Source organism: Bipolaris oryzae, assembly GCF_000523455.1.
Source record: "Bipolaris oryzae ATCC 44560 unplaced genomic scaffold scaffold_117, whole genome shotgun sequence".
Lineage (NCBI taxonomy): Eukaryota > Fungi > Ascomycota > Dothideomycetes > Pleosporales > Pleosporaceae > Bipolaris > Bipolaris oryzae.
In genome coordinates this window covers 40,251-58,984 of record NW_006911393.1, presented here as the reverse complement: position 1 = coordinate 58,984, position 18,734 = coordinate 40,251, and the positions used below count along the sequence as shown (strand labels likewise).

Genomic DNA, 18,734 nt, shown 5'->3' with positions numbered 1-18,734 from the left:
CCAATTCGCAAAGCCGCCCAATCACGGACTTGCCACCCCATCCCCCCGCCGACGCAACTAGGCTTAACGATGTATTATCACAGCCGTTAGAAGAAGGTCGCTCGCCATGCTATGGGGCCGCACAGAATGTATAAGGCCGCTTCCTTGCCGCAATAGCCAGTCCGCCAGAGGTACTTCGTGCTTTCGCTTTCACATCCCTCGTTCTTTTTCCCAAAATACATCTCTCAAAATGAAGTACTCTCTCGCCGCAGCCCTGATTCTCCAGGGTACAACTGTCCTTGGCAGCCTTCTCCCCGTTCACTTCAAGGCACCCAGCCCTTCCCACTTCCTCGACATTGTCAACAATGGCACATACGATCTGGGCTGCCGACCAAAGGCTGTCCCGCATGAGGACGGCCACTTTGAGCTTCATGCTCTCCTGACCGAGGAGCAAATTGCCCACCTGGAAAGGGAATATGAGCACTCTGGAGAGATTTCTCTCCACCGACGCGACCTCACCAAGAGGGCTGCCGACGCACCAATCGGTACTGGTGACAGGTGGCAAGGTGGTGCCGTTACACCATCTGGTCTTGGAACCAAAGCTGCGGGATCAACAGTCAGCTCCATCATGACCCCTACCGAGATCAACTCGGCAATCAAGGGTCTTGTTAACGGCTATGGTATCAACACCATTACTCTGCCATACAAGACTTTCCAGGGCGCTACGCAGACCGCTGGATATGTTGGCGCTGGTACGGACAAGTCGCAGTACAAGCTCTACCTCAGCGCTGGCATGCACGCCCGTGAGCGAGGTGGCCCCGATCAGCTCATCTACTGGATCTCCGACTTGCTTGCTGCCAACAAGGCCGGAACCGGTCTGACATATGGCAGGAAGACATACACCAACGCCCAGGTCAAGAGCGTTCTCGCTGCTGGTATCGTCTTCTTCCCTCTAGTCAACCCTGACGGAGTTGCCTACGATCAATCCTCTGGCTCTCTCTGGCGCAAGAACCGAAACACTCGTTCTGGCACAAGCGGCTCATCCGTCGGTGTCGATCTCAACCGCAACTTTGACTTCCTCTGGAACTTCAAGAAGTTCTTCGACCCCTCCACCTCGCCAGCTTCCACCTCGCCCAGCTCCGAGGCATTTTACGGCACTGCTGCCGCATCTGAGCCCGAGACCAAGAACCACGTCAGCATCTACGACAGCTTCCCCAAGATTAGGTGGTTCATGGATATCCACTCTGCTACTGGTGACATCCTATACAACTGGGGTGACGACGAGACCCAGTCCACAAACACCGCTATGAACTTCCTTAACACTGCTTATGACGGAAAGAGAGGCCGTATCGGCGACTCCACATACAAGGAGTACATGCCCTCTGCCGATGTCACCGGCATCAAGAGTGTTGCCTCCAAGACGGCTGCTGCTAGTAAGTTTGCCCTTTAGAACTCTTACATGACATCTGAACTGACACTTGTATTTAGTGGCCGCTGTAGGTGGACGTTCATACTCATCCATGCAATCCGTTGGTCTCTACGCCACTTCTGGTGCCTCGGATGACTACGCTGCCAGCCGCGTGTACGCCAAGTCCGGTGCTAACAAGGTCTTTGGCTGTAAGTTTCGATCCTTCTACCTTGCAGCGTGTGTACGTATACTGACTTTGCACGCTTTTAGTCACCATGGAGTTTGGATACGCCACCAACTTTTACCCCACTCTCACCGAGTTCAACCAGAACATCCTTGACACCAACGCTGGTTTCATGGATTGGGCACTTGCTGCCATTGCCGTTGGAGTTAACTAAGGTGCGACGTTGACGAAAGTGATGTTGAAATGATGGGGTGATGTGGCGTTTTTGAGGGCTCGGCGGAGAGCCTGATATGATGAGTTAACTTCTATGTAAATACCCTTATATGCATTTTCAATTCCGAAAAGATGAACAATAATCAATATTGCTAAACTAAGAGCTTGCATATGCTGGAGGGTTTGGGAACTGCCCTGGTTTCATTGTGAGGTTCGAACAATCGAGCCAGTAATGATTCTTTCAGACTAACAGTTATGTCTTCATTATCACACATGAGAACTCATAGCTCCTCTCTCCGACACTTTGAACCTTCTGTCGTGATTGAGTTCATATCTTTCCATATTTTTCCCTGCATGCTCAACTATGAGCTCAATAGCTCCACAAATATCGTATTAGCTACCGTGAATCTGATGCTGTACTACAAAAAAGAAGTCCTTTCAACGTTAAGTAGCTATATTCTAGAAGCAAGGCTATTCCTAAGCTCCACGTCTCTCTTATCAATCCCTTTAAGCCTTACTCTAAGCCTCTGACATGGATAAGCGAACAGCGACTCAGCCGCACTTTAGCTGTGCCTATTTAAGCAGCGAGGCTGAAAAGTAGCCAATCGTACCTCAGCCTCACCGGCATTATATGTACATAGCCCGTTGTTTCGCCCCACGATAACCTGTAACTTTGCAGTAGCCCAGCTTTCAGGCCGCCATCATGACCCTCCGCCGCCCACCTCGTAACTGTCCCGCGTTCATACCACCACACCTGTGACGCGCAATCAGCACAGCAGCACCGACAAATGGCTGGGAAACTCCCACTGCCAAGTACTCAAGAAACAAGCTCTCGAATGTCGCCTGCGCTGAGTTTTGCGACGCTGGCGAGGACTGTTGGACGTATTACACAGGTTCTACAAGTAAGCATGCGAACATCCCTTGGCAGTGAACATCCCACCCGTCTTCCATCACTGAGCTAGACACCACCAACAATCAATCAGGAAAAGATATCGTAATCACTAACACCCCCAAAAGCGCATATGGACCGCCATAGAAACCCTCATAATCCGCTTTGCGACACTCCCATACTACCGCCTCTACCATTTCAACACTATCAATCCCCTCCGCAACCTCGCCTCCCTCGCTTCATCCTCCAACCCGGACACTAGGAAACTCCTCTCTACGCTATCGAGTTGGCGCACGAGGAAAATAAGTGAATTACAATTTACTACGATTTCTGTACGTCCTGCCCCTCTTCCCTTACCCACCACTATGCTGTCCTGCAACATGTTCCACAACCCCCCCAACCCCCCAAACCGATTTCACCCAAAGAAAAAAAAAGGGAGATTTGTTAAATGTTACACTTCACTCCCTACCATTTTCATTTACATACCTGATGATGGATAAAAGTGCACCGTCCTCGCCGCAGCGGTAATCGGCGCCTTCTCCTGGCCCACAATCTCAAACGCGCACTGGCTCACCCCGGGATTCTGGCATACAAGCTTGATTCTGTCGATTCTGGGCATTCTGCTGTCGGCGTCTGAAATCACGGTGTTGAGTTTGTTGGGGCCGGTGGGGTATCATCATCATCACCCTTCCTCGCATTTTCCACACTCGTCGCAGTTACCACCCGCACCCATATCTGGTCATGGTAATGGCGGTGGCGGTGGCAGTAATGGTGGTAGTGGTGGTGTGAACAACTCAGCCATGCAGAGATATATACCGTTCCTCCTCTCACCCGTGAGGACAAAAGAGGATGCAAGCGGTGGTGGTGGTGCAAAGCAGCACTATGTGCCTCGGCGTAAGATGGTTTTTACATGGCAAGCCCCGCTGATGTTCATGTCATATTCCGTATGCGCCTTCCTAGCCGGCTTGACTGTTCTGGTTGGCCTACCGATTCTGAGGGGGGACAAGAAGGGGGCGTGGGGGGATGAGGGGTGGAATGTACGTATCCTACCCAATTTTCATTTTTTTGTTTCTTTCCTTCAGCTATCATCTCGTGCAGATAGAGGGGTGTAAGGAATACAAAGAAAAGTTCAAAGCTAATCACCATGTGTGGGGGAACAGATCGCAGTCATGTACCTCACGGCGTTTGGGTCTGGGCTTGCGGCGTTTGTATACTGCTCGTTTTGGGTATATCACTATGTGCATGTTGAGCATGATGGGGTTGAGCGCGACGAGTATCGCGAGGTAGGGCCTTGGGGGATGTTTCCTGCTGGGTATGATTGATGCGTTTTTGGTAGGAGGAGGAATGGGTATGTTCTTTGCCTATGTTAGATGGGTTGGCGGCGATGGGAGGATACAGGTACAGCTTTCGGTACTGAATGTACTGTCAAACTCGGTTGCCTTTTCGGTAAGAGCCATCTCAGGCCATAAGTGTGTGTTTTTGTTTAGGTTCTTGGTTGACTAGTTGTCTAGTCTCGTTAATCCAACTTTCCACCAAGGTCCTCATTGCTGGATCGCTAGCGTTTCTCTAGATTCCGCTCTTCAAGCCATTTCACTGCCGTACCAGATTCAGTGGTTGGAACTACCGTCCATTCTATCCTTCGGAAAACTCTTTTGCAACATGTTCATTTTCCTTTTGGTTTCGCGGTACCGACACTAGCTCTTACGCCGAGCTTCCTGACCTCCCTCTCTTGTACCGTCATCTTTACAGTGGTACCCTAAAGTACCTTACCACCCATTCTCCTGGGTCGACATTGTTTTTCATCCCAGCACTAGCGTCGCTTTTTTCTCCTCTTTAGTCCTCATCCTCTACCGTGCACACAAGCGTACGGAACGATAAAAATCCCCCGACGGAGTATATCAAAAAACGCTAGTAAGACCCGGTACAGTAGTCGATGCAACCAGCACAGCCCTCTCCTCCCTGTCCTCCACCGATTCAGGCAATCATTTCCCCAGTCCTCCAAGCCAATGCACTGACGTCACCGCATTCTATCTTCGTCCTTCACAGCCCCCTCTAGATAAACCCTATACTCATCCCGCGCATCTTCCAAGCAATTGAACACGTAACACCAGCACAACCATTCTGCATCCCAAGCAGTAAGATATCTGGGCAATGCCACTAGTGTTTCCGGAGCACACCGCCCAAATACGTATGCGCGCGGTTGTAGAACTCGGTACGGAACTATATCTGACAAAGTTACACATTAGCACAGATCATACTTGTATTTCCCCGCATCCGAGACTTCGGTAAGAGAAAGGGAAAAAAAAGTCTGGGCTTTTTTTTCATTGGCGCCGTTTACTTTGTTTTGCGTCATTTTTCTTTCCTTTTTTCCCTTTTTTGCCGGGAGGCAATGTATGGCAGTCAAGCGCGCCGTGCTCTTTTACTTGCACTATTTGTCAGCGAAAGAGACAAAGTTTCTTTGATTGACGATCTCGAGGACCGAGCATGAGAGACGCGCGAATTTGATGTGTAATTCGCATTATTGGCTTCGCCACAACGGATGCGCTGTATTTTTTTAAACCTAGCGTATAGCAATATAGAGTGATCGGAGGACCGTTTAACTGATTACCACGTTCGATTTTCGGCTTTTTTTTTCGGCTCCGTGGGCTTCCGTGGTCAGGTTTTCCGCCATGTAGTAGGTACAGCCTCGCGTGTCGGCCCGTCTGATAGGAAAAATATGCTACTGGAAGCTTGGCCCATGCAATTCCAGACTTGTGGGGGTGGGAAAGCTGCGTAAGTGATTGGTAAGTCCTTGGCAATTTTTTTTCCTGTTATCGCATTTCGTCATCATCATTGTCGTCACTAATGGAATGAATTGGATGTGAAAGAATTCAGGTTCAGAGATAAAGAAAGAACTTTGTTGAGGTAGTCTATATGCAAAAAGTATGTACATATGCCCGAAAAACAAAACATGTATATATGTACATTCAAGAAGCGAAGGGGGGGTATCTTCCAAATATCAGGCAATCTAGAGCTCGTCATTGCCGACCCAGTTGCTGGAAGCCTTCCAGTTAACGAACTCGGGGCCGATCTTCTTGATGTCAGCGATACCGGTGTTGGCGGCATCGTTGAGAAGCTCGTACCTGAGCATCTCAGCAGCTTTGGCAACACCCTCAGCTCCGTAGATGTTGGCGAACATGAAAGGCCTGCCAACACCGACGGCCTTTACACCGAGAGCAAGGAGCTTCAGGATGTCAGTGCCGTAGCGGACACCACCGTCAGCGTAGACCTCGAGCTTGTTGAAGATTGAAGGGTCCTTCTTGTAGATCTCGAGCGCGACTTGGAGAGAAGAGGGCGAAGAGTCGACTTGACGGCCGCCGTGATTGGAAAGGAAGATAGCCTTGACACCGTTCTTGACGGCCTCCTCAGCATCCTCAACGGTCTGGATACCCTTGGGGATGATGGGAAGAGAGGTGAGGTTGGTGAGTTTGTGGTAAAGGTCCCAGGTGAGAAGGCTGAGGGACGAATCTGCGGATCCGACACTGTAGCGTGCAGCACGGTGCCTGATACCGTCACCAGGGGAATCGATGGTAAGGACGATAGCCTTGGCGCCCATCTTCTCAATCTTCTTGAACAGCTTGGTGGTGGCTGACATGTCTTCGGTCAAGTAAACCTGCTGGAAGAGAACCTGCTCAGAGCCATTGGGGCGAGCAGCGTAGATTTCGTCCATGGTCTTTGATGAGAAGAGCGAGGGCATGTAGAGGATGTTGGCCTTAGCGGCACCCTGGACAAGACCGACCTCACCTTCAGCGTTGGCATATCCACCACGAGCACATGGGGAAATGAAGAAGGGAGCTGAGAAGTTGTAGCCAAGGATGGTTGTTGGGATGGAGGCTGCAACGTTGGTGATGTCTCGTAGAACACGTGGGCGAAGTCGGAAGCGAGCAAAGACTTCAAGGTTGTTGCGGTAAGACCACTCGCCAGCAGCACCGTTGCGGTAGTATGTGTAGGACGAGACGTTCATGAAGTTACGACCGACCCATTGGAAATCGGGCAGTCCAACAAGGGACTTGAGAGGAGGGACAGTCTTATTAGCGACGAAGGCAGCGAGTTGCTGGTCAATGCCAGTATCAGGTTCGTCCAAGAAGGGCGCGGCAGCAAGAGCGCAAGTAGCAAAGGTAATGAATGAAAAACGCATCTTGGGCGATGAAGTCAGTGAATGTGGGAGAGTTGGTGATTAACTGTGAGGTAGTGGTCAAGTGAAAGCGGGCTCAAGACCTTTATATTTCATCACATAGGCGTCCAAGTCGGTAAGATTATTGCAGGGGCGACTGAGAAAAAGGCTCGACTTGGTTGCATGTACCGGATGACAGGCTACATCCCACGTCTTGGTCCGATCCCTGTCTCTTCATCATGTGTGTGTGCCATAGATTGGTGCAAGTGCGATAGTCTGCCAAGATAGCGTTTTGAAACCAATATGTGCGTCATCCTAGAAGGGCCGTCAAGGTGTTTGTCCATGTGAGCGGTCCTGACCAAAGTCTGAAGGTGGACCAGGTTATCTCCCATGGGAGCTGCCAAGATGTTCCAGAGGCAATTGCATCCACGCTCGTGTTTAGCATGAATTAGCTGCCCCAGAGGGCTGCAACGGTATCGGTCCGAAGACGCTTATGACAGGTCTGTCAGTCCAGGCACGCGGGAGATCCACCCCAAAAGTTGGTCTCCAGCGGAACGGCGCCACGATGCGGGGATGATTAGTCCGCTTGGGTAAAAACATGGCGCAAATGTCGAGATTGCTGGGCCGGGGTGTGGGCGGCGCGCGACGAAAGCGTCACTTGCTCCGGCCTCAATTCCATGTAATCTTCCTTCCTGCTTAACTCGACAACCCAGGGATAAACTGCCGTTATGCGCCGTGCACTACAAAACCGGTTCAATGGATTTTGCGGGATGCGCGTATGTATGGACATGCAAAGTATGTCTGTAAGTATTTGGGTGCTATGCGGGGAGTGCAGAGCACAAGACGCCAACTACTTGCGCACAGCCGCGGGTTCAAGCAACCCGTTTCATACAAATGGGCAAGTTGTAGCGCAGCATCGACTATCTGGCTGGACGGGCGGTATCTGCTGTTTCAGAAACTGAGCCGCATTTGCCTGGTGTGAATCAGATAATGTGGTCACTGCAAACAGCAGCTGGGTCCGAGGTAAAGCCTAGTCGGTTTTGAGCGCTATCATCGTGTGGGTTACGAGCTCGGAGACGGAGGCGGAAGTTCGTCATCCACCTGTCAGCAAAAATGTCACAGCGGATCCGGCCGAGTGTTTGTTTGGCCTGAAGGGTTTTACACATTATGAAGGACAGCTTGGGAGGTAACGAATAACGAGTCCAAGCGAGCGGGAGATGCTACAATGCTTGGCACCCCGCATATGTCAGCACTCTCTTCCAACTCACGCACGCCAGCTACTTCTCTCTCACTATCTTATTCCGACATCGCGAGTACACTGTTGGAAAACATAAACACCTCCAAGCGACGTAAACGTGCATGGCGCAGGGAACGCTGCAGGGGTACGGAGGACTTGTCAAAATCAGCCTAGAAACATCGGGAGTCCGTCTTCCGCTTCTCCACGTCATCCGCCGAGATATGTCCTCATCGAACATGTACTGTGTGTACCTATCTGTCGTATCTGTGTACTACATGTTCACCTCTGCCCCGTTCCTGGACTACCCGGAACCGCTGCGTGGCAATACTCCTCGTATCCGACCTGCCTTTACCGGATGACCCTGGTCTGATTGGGACAAATGCTTACTTTTGTGGCGTTAACGCATAGTACAATAACAGAATATGGCCACCAGGTGCGGCTAAGTGCCCTGTATTTTTTTCCGACGTCAATTTGGCCGAGCAATGTACATCGAGCCAGTTGCGCTCCAGTCGTCCCACGCACTTGTGAAATGATCCGCATCTTCCGGCTCGTCTTTCTTTTCTTCGCCAGCCCTGCCATGGGAAACGTTGAGGAGACTGAGAAAAGCATTATAACAGTTAAATGATGAACGTTAACAAACACGGGTTCTTTGCAGAATGCGGGGAGGCACGCCTAATCAGACGCAGGGGCATTTATTACTTGGATCATGTGTTCGCCAACACCACCGTTTTCGCATCGCCATAACACCACGCATAATGGCAAGCATCCTCCGCGTAGCTGCATGCCATGCGTCTCCAGCTTTTCTGAATGCGCGTCGGACAACAGACAAGGCCATAGCCCTCGTCAAACAGGCGGCCTCGAACAAGGCCAACTTGGTCGTTTTCCCCGAAACCTACATATCTGCTTTCCCAATCTGGAGCTCATTGAGACCACCCACGGATAATCACTGGCTATTCCAACGTATGGTGCAAGAGTCAGTCTATGCAGATGGTGATGAAATGGAAGCGGTTCGCGAGGCTGCACGATCAAGCGGTGTATTGGTCAGCATCGGCTTCAGCGAAAAGTCCCGCCATAGCAACGGCTGCCTCTACAACTCGAACCTGATCATTGGGACTGAGGGCGAGGTGCTTGTGCACCACCGAAAGCTTGTTCCGACTTTCTTTGAGAAATTGACCTGGAGCCCTGGAGATGGCCATGGGTTACGCGTTGCTAGCACGCAGTTTGGGCGAATCGGCACCCTCATATGCGGCGAGAATACAAACGCACTCGCCAGGTATTCTATGATTGCGCAAGCTGAACAAGTGCATATCTCTACCTGGCCCGCAATTTGGCCGACGCGAACATTGCAAAAAATCCCACCGAGCGCCGAAAATGGCGTCCATCAGGCCAGCACACGTGGAGCTAACTACGATAATCTGGCGGCTAACAGGACACGCGCAGCAGCGCATTGCTTCGAAGCCAAGTGCTTCGGCGTTGCATGTTCCGGGTACCTGGGAGAAGATGCCTTTGAGGCAATTGTCGATGGCGCGAGTCAGCCCGATGTGGTAACCGAGACTTTGCGTGCCATGCCACGAGCTGCCACGTTCTTCCTCGACCCTACCGGCGCTCCACTTCCTAGTTTCATCTACAAAGATTCGCAAAAACAAGATATGGATGCGCTCCAGTCCGACGAAGATATACTGTATGCCGATATGCAATTGGAAGATTGCATAGAAGGAAAACAGTACCATGATGTTGTTGGAGGCTATCAACGACTAGACATTTTTGATCTCAAAGTCGACCGATCCAGAAAAGACCCGGTCAAGTTTCTTTAGAGCCGCGGACAATTAACATGCCCGTCATATACTCCTCGTATTCTTACCACGTCACCTCGGTTAGTGCCTTAGAATCCGACTGGCATTACTGTTTTTTGTGTGGAAGACTGCGCCTCTCTTCAATGTTTGCACACTTCAATGCAGGTCCACCGCTGTTTGACGTGATGCCTGTCCCTATTTCTGGTACCACTGAACCTGATTTGTCGAGTCATATAACATTGCAAATTTAATTAACATATTGATGAAAAATTGAATATTCTATTGAGCTAATCTTTGTTCTCAACTTTATCAGACCACGTAAGTGCAAAATTAAATTGAACATTGTAGGGCAACAAAGCTTCCACTCGATTGCCAATATCGGAAGAGGAACATCGGAGGGACATGGTTAGAATGTCAGTCATGAACCAAGTGCCCTACCAAAAACGTGCAGATGTGCAAGAAATATTAGAATCTTATCTTGTCTATCTGTTTGTACAAGGATATACCGTTCAGTGTCCCCATTTATACTGCACTCGGACCTGCGAACAGGATGTCTCAACTACATTCACTTTCTTGGCACCCCTATTTAGTAAGTGATCAAGCAAAATCCGACAGGAACAGAATATACGTATCTAAGTCTATTGAGAGAAGCATCGCTTGATAGCGAGACTGTTCGCTTGAACAGTTCGACAAGTTATCTCGCCCCCGACTTCGCTTGTAGGAAGGTGCAGTTCCAACCCTTATCTCTCAACATCTACAACAGACGTCGGATGTAGGCGCAAATAAGCATCTTTATGCATGACCCGCACGACGATCATAATAGAAGTGCGTCCAAGGACAATCTATGCAGTAGGCCCTTGGCCATTCTACTGCTTCGGTGGCAACCTTCTATTGAAGCACTAACCAATTGCAGCAGGTACCGGTGTTCTGGTAAAGACTTGCAGGTTTGATCCTGGCTCACCTTGAAAGGGCAATCCCTTCCAGACGTTTATCGGATATTTACAAGGGCGAATTGCACGTGAGAATTCCATTGTTTTTCAGTGAGGTTTTGTGGTTCTTACCCTAGAACACAAGTGACTACTATGCTGGACCAGTAGCACCAAGACATACTCAACCTAAATTTTGTTTTTCCAATTTCTCTAACATACCTAATTCTACATCGTACTCAAGGGGCACCAATCACATCACCTACGCCGTGCAGCTGACATCGAACCAGGAACACCCACCAAAACCCCCCCGTCCAATCAATACGCATACCCACTTAGTAAAGTTAGCCATCCGACACCTCTAGCGCAACATCACCAGCCGCACAAGCACCATCGCACCACACACATTCCAGAACCCACCTAGAAACTAGAAACCCTCAGACAAAGTACCGCCAAGACGGCAACCACCCCACGACACCAAATGGCAAACAACGAACACCCACGCAACAGCCCTGTTCCATGCTCATATCACCTCTCCCTCCCCCTCAAAACAAGCGCGAAAGTCCTCATCTAATCTTTTTTTTGCCCATTCCTCGTTTCGTTTGCCGCCCATAGAGTACTACGCAGGGCACACCATGTCTCGCAACCCCAGATGCCAAATGCCCAGTGATCCAGCCTCCGCGTTTCACATATACTATACGCACACCTCATACGTATGGCCTTTGCGTTTGCGGTTTTTGTTCGTGCAAATTTGCGAGGTATTCTAAAACAAGGCTCGTGCGCGAGTGTTGTACCGGCTTGGCGGGAGTTAAGTAAATAGCGTGCGCGTATAACGGGCTTTTATGCGTTGGATGAAGTGTGGATAGTTGAGCGAGGGGGGTGGGGGAATGGGTTGGGCAGTGTTAAGCATTACGTCTATAAGTATTAATAGTATTTTCTCCAGCGTTTGTTTCTCAATCTATAAAAAAATCTCATTGTATATGGTGAATGTAATATTAGTATACTATGTCGCCCGCGTATACTGTTGTTGTCAGGAGGAGGGCGATCCGCCCCACCACGCCATCAGCCCAGCATTGAATTCTCGAACCCGCCTATTCATCTCCTGGATATCATCTGTCTTCAATCCGCGCTTCGGCCAATCCAACATTTCGAGCAGCGCCCATGTAATATCTCGGGACCAGGTTGGTACAACCGAGGATTGGTTCCGGAGGCGCCATTCTCTGAAAGACACTCTGGCGACAAGGTATGGCCGTTCTTTTTCCCAGCGCTCGGCTACGGGCAGAGATAAGATATGCGCGTTCCATGCTGCTAGTGTGTCGTGGAAGTCTGTGGCGCGGCGGAAGGTGAGGTAGATGGCAACGAGGCTGAGCCACTGGTCGAGGAAGAGCTGGTAGGTTGTGTTGCGGTAGTCAAAGGGGCTTTTGGACAGAGTTGTGTCGAGGGATCTGATGTCGGCGATGAGGGTAATCGTGTCTTCGAGGACCTGGGTATGTTGGGTTTGCAGGTCGAGGGCGCAAGGGAGGTTGAGTGCGAGTTGCGCGCGGTACATGGAGCGCTGATTGATTTGAGTTTGGTCCTTCAAGGGCAGCGTGACAATCAGTGAGGGCGGCTCTGCAGATTCTCTGTCTTCGGCCGCCAGCGATGGTCTAGGCGAGCTCTGTACTAAGCTTGCTTCCTCATATCTGGCCTCTTGGGCGCTTGCTACCGCAATAACGTCATCGTCACGCTCTTGAGCTGTCTCAGTGTGCTCCTGCTCTCCAGTGTTGACGGTGGTTACTGGAGGTCTATTCGACCCCACCCAGGGAGATGAATAGTCTCTTCTCTTCAACCTAGTGGTTCGTCTTCCAGACTCATCTAACTGCTTTGATTTAAAGTCTGTGAGAGCAGTTTCCCCTTGCCTATATCTTGCGCGTTTGTTTTGGATAGTGTATCCGCCTGTTTCTTCTTCATAATCAGAGTCTGCACTTGAAACTTGGTCCAAAGGCGGTGTCGGTATGCGTGGATCGTCTGGATATAACGTTTCTCTCACCTGGCCGTCCTCATCCGCATCTGTGACACTTCTTCTCATCGTGGAAGCGCTGTCCACAGCTGTATACTGTAGCATGACAGAAGTTGAAGATCCCCCCCCTGTATATGTGTTGGGAACCATCTGAGCTACAGCTACGCGGTAGTGATCGGCGTCCCGTGAGCGTTTGTCGCCACTCGAAGCTGAAGAAATGGTATTGATGGTTGCGATACCGGGGTCTGGTGGAGTTGTGCTTGAGCGTACGATTTCAGGAATATGGGAAGTTGCGCGTGGCAATCCCGCCTGCATAGCAACATCATTGGTAGGACGGCCTTTCAACCTGTAAAACATGCATTGCAGTACCAGGCTGTAGGTATAAGTCCGTATTCTGAAACAATTTGTCAGTTTCGTGCCCTAAATCTCATACAAAGTTGTGCAACTTACTTTACGCGATCGCTCTCGTCGCTGTAGATGAGGTGGCGTGGGTAGCTTTGATCTTTTTCGCCCTGATCGTCGGTTTTGGTCACAAAGCCCAAATCCCCGTTATTCCAGACCTGTGGACCATACTTGTCGATGAGGTCTTCGACCTCTTGTTCCTCAAAGTTATTCTGGGTTTTGATCTTCTCATGGAGGTCGGCTCGCGATCTGTATCGTCCTGATATCACATTTGCCACATCTTTGGAAGCGTTGTAGAAATCACCTGCTACGCCTTCAAAACCTTGCAGACCGCGCCGCGAATCCCTGTTCGATAGTTTACGAAGCCCAAGAAGATATATGTATTCGTATTGTCTTGCATTTGTGGTAGTAGATTTAAGGAGTATCGTTTTGATCTCTGCCTGTGTGAGTGGTGCCATCGTTGCTTCGACAAGCTAGAGAAACGCAAGGTTGAACAGGATCTAGCCTTAGGAGCTTTGTTGAAAAAAAAACTAGTAATATAATGGAAAAGAGAGCACAAGTTTGATAAAGATCTCAGTTAGAGCAGACGGATGTTTGCTTTAAAGAAAGTTCGCAAGAATCAACAAACAGAGATGTCTCAGTCATTGGGCCTAGTCGGGACCCATAGGAGATTCCCTTCAAAACCCCCCCAGTCTCGAACTCGGACACATGCATCTGCAGCCCGTATAGCATACGGATTTGCAATACACAGGAGCGAATTTTATTGGATGGATTCACCCTTGCTCCAACGATGAAACGCTCATCAAGCCACCGTAAAAGATCAGACCAGCACCAAGAAGAGGTCCTCCTAATCCCCAGTCACGAAACTGTCCGTTCGAACGGTGCGCGTGACATACATCCAGTCTGCTGCCGAGATGACCTCGCCCCAGCTCTGAGGGGGCACAGACAATTAGAACTCTTGGTCACGGTACAATTGCTAGGGGCCAAACGGAATAACACAATTGTTGAGCGCCACATGTGGTCAGTTCTGAGGGCTGTGCGATGCCTACGGTGGTTGAATTCAGGTATCTGACCCGATCCTAAGTCAACACAGCTTTTCTTTCATCTCACAACGTTCTCTGTATACGTTTTGTGTTCTTCTATTCTGTTAGTAATGGAGTAAGTATGTATTTCTGATGTCAAATAAAGTGTATCTTCCGCAACTACTTCTCCCTAGGAGCTAGGCGGGTATACCAACTAGATACCCTAGCAGAAACTAGGTTCTATTACGCATTAGAGATCGGCAAGTGGCTACTAGATTTTACGCCGTTCGTCTAGGCAACAGTCTCATACACCCCGGAATCCCTAGAAACGATAGGGACATCGGTGTAAGGATATGACGAGGCGCATATGCAAGGGGGCGGCGTAGGTGACAAGACTCGCCCCTTTCATTGCTTAGACCAATCACTTCTTCTTGCGCGCAATGCGCACATGCAACAAGCCACACAAGTTTGCCTGCTGTGGTGGGCGGCCACCCGTCATTTATACTAGGAGGACTTGAGTTAGTGTCTGTGTTACGTGGCGTTGTTGCTAATATCCGCTGTTATTCGTGCGGCATATGGAAGGAATCTGTTGAATGAATGAGATTTCATGCAATGTCTAATTCCGGAAAGATCAACAGGACGAGGATAAGGTGAGTGGAAACCAGTATTGTTTTGACCGTGAATTTGTAGTAGGGCAACTTGAATGAGATTCTTGAATCTAGAATTGATAGTCTGTTAGGACATCTGCGAAAAGAGACGTTTCGCATTTTTATTGTATCCAGGGTAACACGTAGAGTAATGGTATGGTTGCTTATGGTACTATAGTGATGTGTGGAATATCAGCTACGCACTCATTCTACTTCTAATGATTGTGTTTGCTATATATTATGTAACATTCCGGCTAACTAAAGTTTATTCTTGTTAGTAAGTGTAGAGAGAAATGATTCTGCTATATGCCTACAGATCCCGACCCTATGGGAAGGTGGGTTGTGGTAGTGTTATGATGAGCATAGCTAATCCGGCTAGTGAATTGTTTTGATCCAACGAACTAGTTGCCTTTTCGCATAGGTTGATCTCCTTTACTTGGACGCGTTTTATTTCTTTGCACTTGGCCACATATGCATCTTGGTCATGAAGCAGACACCTGGGCCCTAGCTAAACGAAGCTGCATACTGCAAACTGGATGATGGGGCAACAAAACTTGACTAAGACCTTGAATTAACCGATCCTGACTTGAACTTAATGTTGACTGTGAAGATCAACCCCACTTGAAAGAAACACGTATGTTCCTGTTTACCATCCCTCAGCCATTTCTAAACAATTTGCCTGTGTAAATGATTTGTTAATATAGGTTGATAGCGTTCAGAGTTGAGCTACACGGCTCTGGACCAGACGCGAAGACATGCGCAAACTGTGTCAGGCATTGCAGACCTAATATTTCGAACGCATACACCCACCAAAGCTGAGCAGCCCAATTGGCGTAATCGATGAATGGTGCTGATGATGGTGTGGCCATTAGTGTAGCAAAATCGGACCGGTCTGGCGGATTGATGTCAACGATGTGTCGCGCGGACCAATCAGAGATGCCAAGAAAACAGTAGGTCATCCAGTTCGAACTTCACGACCGCCACCACCTGCATCGATAACGACCGCTCGCCGGCCCCCCGAGCATCAATTGCGTGAGAGAACACATCATCCGCATTCACGATGCTCGCAAGACACGCTCCTGCCCAGAAGGCGCTCAGCGCAGCCGCACACAGAGCTCTGCCCGCGACTTCAGCAGCCACCCGCCTTTCGACCGCGGCCCCCAGCAACCGTACACAGAAGAGGACACTCGCAACAGTTCAGGATACACCGCCCAAGAGGACATATGGCGGCTTGAAGGACCAGGACAGGATCTTTCAGAACCTGTACGGACACCATGGCGCGGATTTGAAGAGCGCCATGAAGTATGGCGACTGGTACAAGACTAAGGAGATCATTCTCAAGGGTCACGACTGGGTACGGAGGTGCAATGTCTCGGAAATGCGCGGTTTAGGCTGATAGATACAGATCATCTCTGAGATCAAGGCTTCTGGCCTGCGTGGCCGAGGTGGTGCTGGTTTCCCCTCTGGTCTGAAATGGGTATGCAGCTCCACCTGCACTGGCAGACACAGCATCACTGACACGCACAGTCTTTCATGAACTTCAAAGACTGGGACAAGGACGACAAGCCGCGCTACCTGGTCGTCAATGCCGATGAGGGCGAGCCCGGAACCTGCAAGGACCGCGAGATTATGCGCAAGGATCCCCACAAGCTCATTGAGGGTTGCCTTGTCGCCGGACGTGCCATGAACGCTACCGCCGCTTACATCTACATTCGAGGTGAATTCTACCACGAGGCCACCGTGCTTCAACGCGCTATCCAGGAGGCGTACCAAGCCGGTCTCATCGGCAAGAATGCTTGTGGCTCCGGCTACGACTTCGATGTGTACATCCACCGAGGAATGGGTGCCTATGTCTGCGGTGAGGAGACTTCCCTCATCGAGTCACTAGAGGGCAAGCCCGGAAAGCCCCGTCTCAAGCCCCCGTTCCCCGCCGCTGTTGGTCTTTTTGGATGCCCCTCTACTGTTGCCAACGTCGAGACCATTGCTGTTGCACCCACCATCTGCCGCAGAGGAGGCAGCTGGTTTGCCAGCTTCGGTCGTGAGCGCAACCAGGGTACTAAGCTCTTTGCCATCTCTGGTCACGTGAACCACCCTTGCACTGTTGAAGAGGAGATGTCTATTCCCCTTCGCGAGCTCATTGAGAAGCACTGTGGAGGTGTCCGTGGCGGCTGGGACAACCTCAAGGCCGTCATTCCTGGTGGCTCTTCTACCCCCATCCTGCCCAAGCACATCTGCGATGACCAACTTATGGACTTTGACGCCCTTAAGGACTCGCAGTCTGGATTCGGTACTGCTGCCGTTATCGTCATGGACAAGTCGACCGACGTCGTCCGTGCCATTACCCGTCTTGCAAAGTTCTACCACCACGAGTCCTGCGGCCAGTGCACGCCTTGCCGAGAAGGCTCGAAGTGGACGCACCAGATCATGGACCGCTTTTACAAGGGCCAGGCTCGCGAGCGTGAAATTGACATGCTCCAGGAGTTGACCAAGCAGGTTGAGGGACACACAATCTGTGCGTTGGGTGAGGCATTTGCATGGCCCCTGCAGGGTCTTATCAGGCATTTCCGACCGGAGCTTGAGGCCAGGATAAAGGACTACGGACTAAAGCACGGCGGCGAGGCGTTGGCGGGAGGCTGGGCACACGATGCTGCCAAGAAGGGCCAGCTCATCGCGCCCGGACAGTAGATGTGGGCGCATGTGTGTTGAGCATGTTTCTTGAAGTTCTTGAATTCTTTTCTTTTCGGCATGCTGTTTACTTTGAAAGAGCTGAGCTGTAAATACATGGTTTCTCGGTGCAAAATAAACAAAGCAAGTTTGAAACCGAATCGGCAAAAAAAAATGAGCATTCTCAGGGAACCAAATGTGAAAATGGGGTGAAGCCAACGCCGCAAAACGCCGTGCAAAAGACTATATAATACGTAGCACACTGTAAAAACAAAACCGCATTTCCACTGCCCTTTGGCCTTTTACGTTCCCATACAGATTTGAATAAACTCTTCCCTGCTTATAGCATTGTCGTTATCCATGTCAAACTCTTCAATCATAGCCACCAACTCATCATGCGAAAGCGCCTCGCCCAGCTCTCTAGCCACCCGGGTGAGATCCTGCAGCGTAATGGTACCCTTCCCGCCCTCATCGAACAATTCAAACGCCCGCAGAATCTCGTCTCGGGGGTCGCGACTCAGTATCCTCTGTGCCATGAGCGTCTGAAAAGCCTGGAAACTAAGTAATTGGCGGCCTGGACCCGCATATTGCTGCTGGCGTTGCTTCGAGTTCTGAGCTCCCGCCGACGACGATGATGAAGGCACAGGCGAGCCGTGTTGTTGGAGAATGGCTAGTATTTCTTGTTTGGGGAGGTCGAAGCCGAGGGCCTTCATGGCGACTTTGAGTTCGTGGTAGTCGATGTAGCCGTCCTTGTCGAGGTCGAAGAGGTTGAAGGCTTCGCCGATTTCTTCTCGTTGCTCCTCGGTCAGCTCTGCGAGCGAGGCCGCGCCGGTGGCTTCCATGCGCTGAGCGGATTCGCGGGCGGCGCGCTCGCGTTCGAGGCGGTCGGATTCGAGGCGTTGGGCGTTTTTGGGGTTTGGGGCGTAGGCGGGTGTGCTGCTGAAGCCGGGTTGGGCGGCGGGTTGAGAGGGTGCTGCTGTGCGGCCCAGGCCGTAGCGGGGGCCGGGGCCGAGGGTGTTGGATGATGTAGCCATGGGTGGTGGTGTGCAGAAGGGATTGCGGTGTGCGCGGTGGGTTGGTGGGGGGAAGCGCAAGTTTGGAGTGTTTGCGGAGTGTTCTAGTGAGCGGGTGGTGTTCGGGTTGCGCCAACCGCGGCCAAGTTTGGATCCAAGGTTGAGAACAGACGGGGCAAATGGTAGGGTTGGAAGAGTGCAGACT

At 50.6% G+C, this 18,734-nt stretch overlaps 7 protein-coding genes across 7 annotated transcripts; 4 read left to right on the top strand and 3 right to left on the bottom strand.

Annotated features, from left to right (window-relative positions):
* Window positions 1–229: 229 nt before the first annotated feature.
* On the top strand, window positions 230–1,785 carry COCMIDRAFT_7296 (uncharacterized protein; the record flags this gene model as incomplete). Its single annotated transcript, XM_007692026.1, has 3 exons — window positions 230–1,412; window positions 1,468–1,596; window positions 1,658–1,785. 3 exons carry the CDS (start codon window positions 230–232, stop codon window positions 1,783–1,785), a joined length of 1,440 nt encoding a protein of 479 aa, XP_007690216.1.
* Window positions 1,786–2,572: 787 nt separating this feature from the next.
* Window positions 2,573–3,995, top strand: COCMIDRAFT_38791 (uncharacterized protein; the record flags this gene model as incomplete). The annotated part of the gene is made up of 4 exons (XM_007692035.1): window positions 2,573–2,686; window positions 2,802–3,005; window positions 3,177–3,710; window positions 3,834–3,995. 4 exons carry the CDS (start codon window positions 2,573–2,575, stop codon window positions 3,993–3,995), a joined length of 1,014 nt encoding a protein of 337 aa, XP_007690225.1.
* A 1,685-nt stretch (window positions 3,996–5,680) lies between these two features.
* On the bottom strand, window positions 5,681–6,850 carry COCMIDRAFT_101313 (uncharacterized protein; the record flags this gene model as incomplete). Its single annotated transcript, XM_007692046.1, has 1 exon — window positions 5,681–6,850. One exon carries the CDS (start codon window positions 6,848–6,850, stop codon window positions 5,681–5,683), a length of 1,170 nt encoding a protein of 389 aa, XP_007690236.1.
* A 1,968-nt stretch (window positions 6,851–8,818) lies between these two features.
* COCMIDRAFT_101352 (uncharacterized protein) lies at window positions 8,819–9,877 on the top strand (the record flags this gene model as incomplete). Its single annotated transcript, XM_007692045.1, has 1 exon — window positions 8,819–9,877. One exon carries the CDS (start codon window positions 8,819–8,821, stop codon window positions 9,875–9,877), a length of 1,059 nt encoding a protein of 352 aa, XP_007690235.1.
* Window positions 9,878–11,812: 1,935 nt separating this feature from the next.
* Window positions 11,813–13,641, bottom strand: COCMIDRAFT_101348 (uncharacterized protein; the record flags this gene model as incomplete). Its single annotated transcript, XM_007692044.1, has 3 exons — window positions 11,813–12,358; window positions 12,497–13,175; window positions 13,232–13,641. 3 exons carry the CDS (start codon window positions 13,639–13,641, stop codon window positions 11,813–11,815), a joined length of 1,635 nt encoding a protein of 544 aa, XP_007690234.1.
* A 2,271-nt stretch (window positions 13,642–15,912) lies between these two features.
* COCMIDRAFT_7292 (uncharacterized protein) lies at window positions 15,913–17,537 on the top strand (the record flags this gene model as incomplete). Its single annotated transcript, XM_007692025.1, has 3 exons — window positions 15,913–16,206; window positions 16,258–16,329; window positions 16,380–17,537. The coding sequence occupies 3 exons, from the start codon at window positions 15,913–15,915 to the stop codon at window positions 17,535–17,537; spliced, it is 1,524 nt and encodes a 507-aa protein (XP_007690215.1).
* A 281-nt stretch (window positions 17,538–17,818) lies between these two features.
* Window positions 17,819–18,550, bottom strand: COCMIDRAFT_7291 (uncharacterized protein; the record flags this gene model as incomplete). Its single annotated transcript, XM_007692024.1, has 1 exon — window positions 17,819–18,550. The coding sequence occupies one exon, from the start codon at window positions 18,548–18,550 to the stop codon at window positions 17,819–17,821; it is 732 nt and encodes a 243-aa protein (XP_007690214.1).
* Window positions 18,551–18,734: the final 184 nt, after the last annotated feature.